Source organism: Salvelinus fontinalis, chromosome 8, assembly GCF_029448725.1.
Source record: "Salvelinus fontinalis isolate EN_2023a chromosome 8, ASM2944872v1, whole genome shotgun sequence".
Taxonomy (NCBI): domain Eukaryota; kingdom Metazoa; phylum Chordata; class Actinopteri; order Salmoniformes; family Salmonidae; genus Salvelinus; species Salvelinus fontinalis.
This window is the reverse complement of record NC_074672.1, coordinates 13,489,095-13,500,152: the sequence shown is the minus strand read 5'-3', so window position 1 is coordinate 13,500,152 and position 11,058 is coordinate 13,489,095. Positions and strand designations below refer to the sequence as shown.

The 11,058-nt window shown below is 41.1% G+C and overlaps 1 protein-coding gene across 3 annotated transcripts; it reads left to right on the top strand.

Annotated features, from left to right (window-relative positions):
• Window positions 1-369: 369 nt before the first annotated feature.
• On the top strand, window positions 370-11,058 carry LOC129860630 (calcium/calmodulin-dependent protein kinase type 1D-like). 3 transcript variants are annotated; one of them, XM_055931219.1, is made up of 11 exons: window positions 370-542; window positions 2,773-2,881; window positions 6,819-6,944; window positions 7,076-7,150; window positions 7,529-7,791; window positions 8,000-8,075; window positions 8,515-8,706; window positions 8,970-9,057; window positions 9,389-9,705; window positions 9,865-9,968; window positions 10,113-11,058. In XM_055931219.1, the coding sequence occupies exons 2-10, from the start codon at window positions 2,796-2,798 to the stop codon at window positions 9,926-9,928; spliced, it is 1,287 nt and encodes a 428-aa protein (XP_055787194.1). In that variant the 5' UTR covers window positions 370-542; window positions 2,773-2,795; the 3' UTR covers window positions 9,929-9,968; window positions 10,113-11,058. The 3 variants fall into 3 exon arrangements, with proteins under 3 accessions (XP_055787194.1, XP_055787192.1, XP_055787193.1); XM_055931217.1 differs by lacking the exon at window positions 370-542 and adding an exon at window positions 975-1,119; XM_055931218.1 differs by lacking the exon at window positions 370-542 and adding an exon at window positions 1,654-1,883.

Sequence of the window (11,058 nt, the reverse complement as noted above, 5' to 3'; positions counted from 1 at the left end):
TATATTTTTGTTCAGTATAGATGCAAGCATCAATAGCAAAATACTTGGTCAACATGTACATTATGTCACCTTGATGAAAAGTGATACAGTATATCCTAACACTGTCCTATTGCAATGAATAGGCTACTGCACATGTACGTGTGAAAATAAAAATGTAAAGATCTAAAGATACAATATGTACATTTAACAGCCTGACCCTGCTACGTTGTGACTGATGGATGGAACAATAACCAATTTGACAAAAAATGGTCCCAGTATTTCTTTTCAAATCTATAAACAACAACATGACGTTAGAGCGAAAGGACACATAGTGATTGATGACTATCACTGCACTGCTTAATAAATGAACCCCTGTGACATCTCGGCACCGGGCCCCTCCCTCCCCGAGCCGTTAACGGGGATGTAACTGCGCGCTCTAATCTGTGACCTGAAAAAACTAGTTATTTCCGTGGCTACGGACACGGTAATCTGTCCAGTCCTCAACGAGGTTTTGGCAGGAGAGTCAGAGAAGAGCTACCTTCAGCACCTACAGTATCTCACTGGTAAGTCAAAGAGAAATCCGCTCCGCCAGGGTAGACTTAATTGCCACCACGGTAGGTCTATCTCATTCATGGAAGTCGGTCCATTTGTGCTTCTCGGTCTGAATTGAAGGATTGCTGCCACGTCCTAGAATATAGCTGGTGGGATTTCATATTAAAAAGGTAGTTTCAACATAATATTTTTTTGCCTAATGATAGGCTATTCTGCGCGTGGATGACATTCAGATCAAAAAGGTCCATAGACGTACAACTCAAGTTAAATAATGTATCTGTAAAAACATTTTTGAGATTCTATTACAATCAGAAAAGTGTAAAATAAGATGTTTTTAACAGGCTAATTCGAGTGATTGCGCAGGTGATGCTGCAACCAACTTGGTCCATCGAGGGGCTTTGAGTGCACAGAAAAAAAACACTGGATGTGGGACGTCCCAGCGAATGTCGGTGTTTAAATACAAAAGAACACTCCGTCCTCTCGCATTTTCCCACGGCGTTTTCTACCAGTGTTGTCCTTGCATTGGCCGGACTGCCTGCATTCCTAAAGGCAAAACTACCTGTGGCTTGAGTTGTTATAAACTTTCAGGTAAGGCAGTCCAGCTTTAAAGACACCATCTGAGAACTGTCTTTAAAGTTTAAACTTACCAATAATTTAAACTAGCCTAAAGTGATGATCAATAGATTTACAACATCGTTTAGAGATTTTTTGTCTGACAGCAAGGATTGATACTAAGGATTTTATACTCTGTATTTATTTAATTCTGGGGGAAATAGTCATTATATTGTATTCTGGAATTGTGTGTACCATAACAGATGTCTATAGCTGCATATCTATCTTATGACGTGGTGTAATTCTATGTTTACACTGAACACTGTATTGTTCCATGGATGTACTGAACCTGCACTGATCTGGAAGTACTGTTGTTGCTGCTTGTGCTGTATAATGCCCACATAATGACAACACATTGATGTGGGTAGACAGAGGACTTTACAGTGTGATGTCAGGGAGACAAAGGAATAAAAGCATGACAGCTGGCTGTGGGAGAGAGACAGAGGGACCAGACAGGGACAGAGCTTAAATCTTTTATCATAGTTGGTAGTAGCCAGAATTCTAGACATGAGAGAAATTGAATAGTTATTCAACATTTTGGCTTTAGCATATACTTTAAACAAATATATCTTATGCTTGTCATGTAGCTACTGTATTTCCTGACTGAGTGACAGATTTTACAAGACTGTCTGAGTCTTAACAGGTTCAGAGCAGTTTTCATTTGTCTATCATGGTTTTGTCTATTTGGATATCAATGGAACGGACTTCCAAAGAAGATAGTTGGGAAGGAAATGTGAGAGGTAGTGATGTCAAATTTGCTTCATACTTTCAAGATTGTTCCCTTTGTTTGTCTAGTTTCACATAGGAAAATCATCTTGCTTGTTTGTTACCATGTTCAGGATATTGTTTTTTTTTGGTCTAACAGCTACACTTTATTTCCCAAGGGTTGTTTTACATATAGAAATTGATTGTTAATTCTGTCAAGTGCTCTGCTCCATAAATGATTGAATCCTGTCCTTGGCTTGGTTGGCCTCTTACACTTTGACTATTCCTGGCAAGGTCAGGGTCTACAGATCAGAAGTTTGTAATCTCTTATATAATGGAAACGAGGCAAAGCTACAGGGTAACTTGGCTGCATAAACTAGGCCTACCATAGCAGTAATCTTTCCCAAACAGTTTTGGTTGATCAGCCAAGTTACCTAATTCAGAAGAGCAAAAAAAAAAAATATGTCAGCTAACCTCTGTAGATATTGCATCTACAGCTGGTTTGGATGTTCACTCTGAGTTCATCTCAGAGTAATAGAGAATAATGGATGCTCAAGGACTTTACCATTATCTGTCTATGTCAATCATCTCTCAATCAGATAACTAATGATTTAGCAGCCTTGTTAGACAGACAGCGGTGTCAGACTGTCTGGCATTATGGTGTGCTGTACACGGGCCAATGGAATACAGATCTGTTTAACATTGTGTGGCTGCAGACAATGTGTTGATTTCTCATGACTCTGGGAAATGTCATAATCCAACAGGACATTGTGAGAGTATGGGTGTGGATACAGAAATTATTATTTTGGGGTTTCGCAATAGCACTGCAGAACATATGTGAGTAGGAATCTAGGCAACATTATTATACTCGATTCTGAAAACTGGTGTTTAATGACATTCCTCTGTTTTTTCCCATTGTTACAGAAATCCCTTTTAAAGAAGCAGACATGGGTCGTAAAGAAGCCGAATTTGACTGGAAGAAGACCACTGACAACATTCAGGAGGTGTTTGACTTCATGGAGGTTCTTGGATCGTAAGTACAGCCCACACCCACCTACCTACCAAAGGACATTTTTTCCTGCCTCATTAGAACATGCATGTGACCTCATTGAGGAAAGAGAGAGCGACCCTCATGACTATCCACTGGCTGAGGTGCATATCATGCAGTAAGTTTGATTGGATTACCATGAGACCTACTTTACAGGTAGGTGTGTTATAGACAAGTCACTGTGGCAGCGCCGAGGGTATCAGTCCTAGACCTTCTGATAACATCTGGTACATCAGATGGCTCATCAGATCATTCACAAAATGGCCAATAGAAGTCGTCTGTAACGGCGGTCCTCCTCCTCTTCAACCGAAAAGGAGGAGTAGTTATTGAACCAAGGCGCAGCGGGTTGTGATGACATAATTTATTTACAGAAAGACGAAAAAACACGAACTTGACTATAAACTAACAAAACAACAAAACGGAGTAGACAAACCTGGACATGCGAACTTACATAAAACGCAGAACTCACGAACAGGGAAAATAGACTACACAAAATGACGATGTACAAAAACCAACCGAACAGTCCCGTATGGTGCGACAAACACTGACACAGGAGACAACCACCCACAACGAACACTGTGAAACAACCTACCTAAATATGACTCTCAATTAGAGGAACGCCAAACACCTGCCTCTAATTAAGAGCCATACCAACCCTAAACCAACATAGAAACAGAAAACATAGAATGCCCACCCAAACTCACGTCCTGACCAACTAACACATACAACAAACTAACAGAAATAGGTCAGGAACGTGACATCGTCTATGGAGCCATCTTTTGTTTGATATTCATTCAGTTTCAAATCCAAAACTGGATTTTGATTGTCTTTGGTACAATCTTGACAAAATTCCACAAGAACTCTTCAAAGATTTTTTCCCCAGACGTTTTTGATGGCGTTGTAGAAAATGTGAGTTATTGTAACCAGTTGTGTAAAGTACTTTACGTAAAAATACTTTAAAGTACTACTTGAATTTTTTAACTTTTACTTAAAAAATAATTTTACTCCATACATTTTCCCTGACCCTCAAAAGTACTTGTTACATTTCGAATGCTTAGCAGGACAGGAAGATGGTACAATTCACAAACTTATCAAGATAACATCCCTGGTTATCCCAACTGCCTCTGATCTGGCAGACTCACTAAACACAAATGTTTTGTTTGTGAATTATGTCTGAGTGTTGGAGTGTGCCCTGGCTATTCGTAAATTTAAAAAACAAGAAAATCGTGCAGTCTGGTTTGCTTAATACAAGGAATGTGAAATTATTTTATACTTTTGATACTTACAGTAAGTATATTTTAGAAATTACATTTACTTTTGATACTTAATTATATTTAAAAGCAAATACTTTTAGACTTTTACTCAAGTAGTATTTTACTGGGTGACTTTTACTTGTAGTTTTCTATTAAGTTATCTTTACTTTTACTCAAGTATGACAGTTGGGTACTTTTCCCACCACTGACTGTAACTAAGTAATTTGAGTAAATGTAACTAACAGTTTCAAACTATTTAGATAGTTTGTGTTGGATAAATATTTTACATGTGCATTGATTTTGCACCAGTCAAAATAGCCTCATTTTAGTGTGTCAACCACCATGACTTAATCCATGGGGTCAATCAAATGTTCTTGACTGAGCTGTCCTGTCTTACTGAAACTGTCATGTTGAGAGGCTTAGGAAGCGGTGGTGGTGGATAATGAATCTGGGGCTGGGCCAGAGGTAAATTAAGGTGTGTAGGCTACTGCTGCCTAGAGGTCTGACGTCACTGTACTGTGGGAACACAGACTTGGCTGGACCGAGGATTGGATATGCAGATAAGAGAGGAAGCCATGTAGACAAACAACATTTGTGTGAACACATGTTTTGGAGAACATCGCCTCTTAACTAAGAAGGGATGTTCTTTTGGAATTTTCCTGAATGGAATCTTGATGTTAAAGGCAATGTATGGCAGAATGAAGGCAAGTTTACTTATTGTTGCATGATAAGTAGGTGTAACTTGTTCTCAGCAGAGACCTATTTCAAAAAGTGACAGATCACATCTGGGGAAAATATCACATAACAGAAATGTATAAAATAAGTAAAATATAGTGAAAGCATAATGCAAGTATAAAAGTAGCATTATTTTCTCAGAATTATACAACTCTCTTCTCTTAGGGCAGGGTGATAGCTTTGCCTAGTCAGGAGGGTTTAGCTTTGTTCTGCTGGTGTCAGGCTAAGGGTGATCAGGTGAAGGGCAGACTGACACTGATAATCTTTCTCTCAGATTGGAATAAGGATCAATGAGCAGAAAGAACAAGTAAACGGATGGAGAAAGCTTGGACAGGTGCTCTATAGATCCGATTACTGTACTGTGAAACACCTGTATGTAAACCAATCTCTTGTTTCCTCTCTATAGGCCTAATTTATTTCATTAGCATGCACACACAGAGTGGTTTCTAGACTACGGTGCTTGACGATAAACATATCACCATAACAAATGAGCGCAGAGCAGTCCCTACTGTATTTCCTTCCTATGTTCCATCACAAGGATCTATCTCGGGGAATTAGGGAGATCCATTGGATGAGGCTTTATAAAGCCGAAACCCACAGAACACAACAAAAACACAGTCTAGTTTCCTGGCAATCTGACATACAGTACAGCACAGAGGCTTGCAGTCTGTCGTTACACACCCTTCTCTCATGTAGATATCATCCCTATCCTGATCGTGGCTTATTTCAGCAGTTAATGGTGTATTCTGTCTGTCTTTTGTGTTTTCAAACTGTACATGAGGAGACAACAAGTCTGACAACAAGCTTACTAATAGCTGTCTTGCATCCCAATTAATTTCCACGGATGCTGTTTGATTGATAATATCCCTTGTGGGTCATAATGAGAATCATGGGGTTCTCTGGGAGAAGATGATGTGTAGTTTGGGAGAACATAAAGACGTCAGCATGTCTGACTTACGCCCTGGGGCCTACCTCTGTGCTCCATTTGAATTTAATGAGACAATGTGAGATAGTGTGAGACACAGCTGTCATAATAACTCTGCCTGCGTCCATGCTGTAAGACACGTTGGGACTTGGGACTGTCTGCTGCAGTTGAAGCAATCTCTGCTAATTATCTTTAGAATTAAGTTAGTTCAATCATTTAACCTTGCAGTGCTCTCATCTTGCATATGTGTTCCTTTAGACCTTCTTCAGTGGCGTAACCCAACAAAAAGGGGGCAGCACCTTTGGGGTACAGTGTCTTCTGTCAGCCTCGCTCTCCAGGTTGTGTATGATCCAATATATTATCTGGCCGCTGCTTGGGGTAGAGGTCTATTTGTGATGTCTGCATATGCTCCGTTTGTCCACACCTCAAGTCTGCCTGCCAGTTTCTGTTGCGTAAGGGATAATCAGGCTAATCCCAGACAATGCGGAAGATAGCTCGGAAACTGTAGAGAACACTAAATTGAGTGAGCCCTTAAGCCACTCAATCCCGTCTTAGGCCTTAATAGGACCTTTTTCCACAGTATTCTGTTTTGATATCCTGCACCTCTCTCTGCTCTAAAATCAAAGGGTGCATGCATGTAGGCCACCTGATACCCGAAGAACAATAGAAAACATCAACGGTGTATTGCAAACATTTATAACCTACTGCAGGTCCACGATAACTGTAGCCTACATCACAGCAAAATGTAGCAATTCTGATGAAATTACAGAAAAAGAGAAGATTAATGTCAGAAAATACATCTCAGTATCTCATTTCACATACAGTACCACCTCAGTTTTATAACATCACGCCCATGAGGGCCTGACTAACCGTGCCCTTCATATTTTCTTATGGAAAATGTCAGTCTTCCTAATAGGGTAATAAGCTGATTTCCCAGATCCTATGTAGTAATTGCACTATTATAATAATGGAACCAACCCTTTGCCTATGTGTTTGTGTGTTCATCCAGGGGGGCGTTCTCCGAGGTGTTCATGGTGAAGGAGAGGAAGACAGGCAAGCTGTTTGCCATGAAGTGTGTGAAGAAGAAGCAGAAGAGTATTCAGAATCTGGAGAATGAGATTGCCGTGTTGAGAAAGTAGGAGTTCAAAACGTTCAATTGTCATTCAACCCCATTCCAAATTGGATGACTCTTCCATACAGCTACTGTATGTTTCATTGTATTTTCATCTCACATTCAAAAAATTACCTATATTTTCTCACTCCCAGGATCAAACACGATAACGTTGTTGGGTTGGAGGATTTCTATGAAAGTCGCTCTCATTACTACCTTGTCATGCAACTGTAAGTTCAACATGTTTTACCTTCTATTACAGTAGAATGTAGAAAATATTATGATAGTTATTTCCTATAAAACCCTTGTGTACACAGAAACTCCACAAATAATAGTTATTGCCCATTGATTTAATGACAGCCACAATGTTCTGCCTGTTTGAGTTTGGGATCAGACATCAACTTAGCACTCAAGTCACATGCAGAAGCATAATGCTGAATGTTCCCAATGCTGGGCCTGCACATGAGCAGAAGCTCATGGATAGAAGAGCATATGTCATCCACAAATGTTAGGCTGAGCTATGTTTCCGACAATCAGTTCATGGTTAAGGTTAGGTTGAGTCAGCTTTAAGGGCTCAAGGTTAATGGCTGTTATTGTTCTCCCGGTAGCGTTGCTGGGGGTGAGCTGTTTGACCGTATCCTGGACCGGGGGATGTACTCAGAGAAGGATGCCAGCAGGGTCATCCAACAGGTGCTCCAGGCTGTACAATACCTCCATCAGAATGGCATCGTACACCGTGACCTCAAGCCGGAGAACCTGCTGTATTACAGCCAGGATGAGAGCTCCAAGATCATGATCAGTGACTTTGGCCTGTCCAAGATGGAGGACAATGGTGTCATGTCCACAGCCTGCGGCACTCCAGGATATGTGGGTAAGGAAGGAGACGTTTGGCCTCTACGGATAATTAACTGTGTGTATGGGTGATACACTGGGTCAGAAGAACCACACTCAAACACATAAGGGAGACAACAAAGACATTACAAAACCTAATAACCTGTCAAATACCATACAACACTAGTTGAGGTAAATGAACTGAACTTGGAGAATTGTTCTTACTTACTCTGTTTCCCAACCTCCAGCCCCTGAAGTCTTGGCCCAGAAACCCTACAGCAAGGCAGTGGACTGCTGGTCTATTGGAGTCATCACCTATATCCTGTGAGTATTGCTCTCATTGATGACCTCCAGATATGTCAATATTGGACCAGGTCTCTCTTGGAAAAGAGATGTTATCTCATTGAGAAAAACCTGTATAAATAAGGTAAAATAAAAAAAGATATAGTCTACTGTAAGGTATAGTTGATTGCATGTAAAGACTATGTATCTGACCTGGTCTTTGCAGGCAAGAGTGCATTTTTGTTTTTCAAGCTCGTTAGTCTAATCAAGGGTTATCTTTAGCATGATGAAGGCATAGTCATGCTAATTCATTAGTGGCACTGGGCCGTTCCCTCAACATATACTGTTACAGTGGTGGAGTTAGAGCTCCACCATGTGGACATTTAACACAGAGACAAACACACACACACACACACACACACACACATTATCATTTCGTAAAGACACAAACTTACACAGCATTATTATTTGGTTTCTCTAGTCTCTGTGGATATCCCCCATTCTATGAGGACACTGAGACGCGACTGTTCTCTAAGATCATGAAGGCACAGTACGAGTTTGACTCTCCCTTCTGGGATGACATCTCTGAATCAGCCAAAGATTTTATCCGCAACATGATGCAGAAGAACCCGAAGATGCGCTTCACTACAGAGCAGGCTCTCAGGCATCCCTGGTGAGTGTCATGATCAACAACATTATTGCTTCATCTATTTTGTCTGTAACATCTACAACAACATATTCTCTGTGGTGTCCAGTGTGAGGTGTATTCAGGCTAGCCTGGAAACAGTTTCAGTTTCAATGACAGGAATGCCAGACTGAATTAGTGAGCTGAAACAAAGGTGAAATATAGCAGGATTTAGTCTAGATTACGTGGCTAGATTCAAGCTTAATCCTGTCAGGAGATTACAATGTTCTTTTCGGTTGTCTCTCCTTCAGGATCATTGGAAATACAGCACGGAGCCAGGATATTTACCACTCTGTCAGTGTACAGATCCAGAAGAACTTTGCCAAGACCAAGTGGAAGGTGAGCCTTCCTCCCATACCGCTCAGAAAGGGTTCTGGCTCTCTCCCCCATTTAAAACATAATCCCAGTGTGTTGTTTGTGTGTACGACACATCTGATCTCTTTCCTGATTAAGGGCCATGAAATACTGTAAACATCTAGGTGTTATTCAACATCTCTGATTACTCATAATCAAGTCAATATCAAGACCACTATAAAACTTCTATGCCCAAGCTTTTCCCAAATAAAAGCATATCGCCTCACTCATGATGATGGCAATCACCATGGGAGCGCATACAGTACTTTTTCTCTTAGCATGTTTCTCATCAACTGTTGTCGGTGTGTCGTTACAGCAAGCCTTTAACGCCACCGTGGCCATCAATCACATGAAGAAGCTGCAGCTGGCCCACTCTGAGCTGGTGGTCAAGGCGCAGACCCTCAACATGCCCACCATCCAGGTTATCGACGTTTCCTCCCCCGCCAATTCCCACAACCCCCTGGATCCCGATAGACTGGAACCCAAAGGGAACCAAATTACCCTACCAATCAGCTCCAGAGACACGAAGAGCCACCAGCCCTTAAAGATCAGCCAAAGCGAGCCGGCACACGCCCATACCCTCGCAGAGACGGGCAAATACGCCTACCACTCTGAGCCTGCGAACCTTAATACGTAAGGACTAACCCGAACTCCCATATTTTCCTAAAAAGACAACTAGCCTCCATTCACTGTGCCTGAATGACCATTAAACAGTGGGGAATTTCCCAGATTTAGCCTTTGCGCCATCCTCTGTAACTATCTGATGGAAGACTTTGCGTCCCCTTGTTTTAGGTACAGGGCAACAGCCAACCGCAATGGCCAAGTTCTCCAGACTGGAGTGTGCTCTGTCATGTGAAGGATCTTTGGAAGGACTTTGCGTGGAATTTTTTTACTAGGTAAATATTGAACTATTACACATTACTCTTTATTTTAGTGCTGTAACGAGGTTGCGTTATGGTAGCTTATTTCTTATTAGTAATAGATATAGATCATCTGAAGGTGGGATTGTGTTTGACTAACTGTGTGTCCCTCCTCTCAAGGTCAGTCAGCTGACTTGGTCATGTCTGATTCCTTCCTGTGGGCCAGCCCAGGCACTGATACTGACAAGTGGATTCTCAGGATGGCCAGTGAGATCCAGAATCCGCCCGGGTTTCTGAAAATAATTCTGAACAGTGCCTAGAAACCTCCTTGAACACATTTTGGACATACTGTACACCGACAGACGTTCACACACATACATGTATATAACAAGGTATTCCATGATGTCCAGAATCCCAGGGAGGAGGGGCACTATGCTCACTAGGGACTGGGCGATGTATGTATTATACCATGGAGAAACAATTATTCACATAAGAATTTGTGTTATAACCCTTGAAGAAGGAGTTGATGTCAGGGAAAGGTTTGTTTGCGTCATGATGCAATGTGGTGATGCGATGTGGAGCAAAGTTGAAAGTTGAAAGACAGCTAAAGAAGAAATAGGCCTACTGTGTAAATGACTATAAGACTGATTTAAGTGGTTGTGCTGTTCCATGGTGTGGAGAGATGTTTGAAACAGAAGGCAGGTTTTGAGGTGGAATATATGACCAAGCAGGATTTTATCACTGGTGGGGGAAGTTGATGGGGGGCATTGAGTAACTAAACAATAGTGGTATTGTTAATATCCATGTGTTAATATCCATATCCACAATATCCATGTGCTTACTGTCAACTCATTACCAGTGTAAATACCACTCTTAATGACTTGCCAACTCACCAGCACTCATATTAACGAAAGTTGAGATTGTAAATCTAATTGATCCTTGTGCTGAAGAGATTTGGATAATATTATTATGATTCTATTACTGTATTGATAATATTATGTCTCCTTTTAATACAAGGAGGTGAGTTGCTTCTGTCCCAAGCTCAGCGGAGCTTGCTGTTGGTGTTTTGTAAATATTCTAGATTGGGGGGTTTTTCTCTGTAGCTTCATTGTAAATAAATAAAATA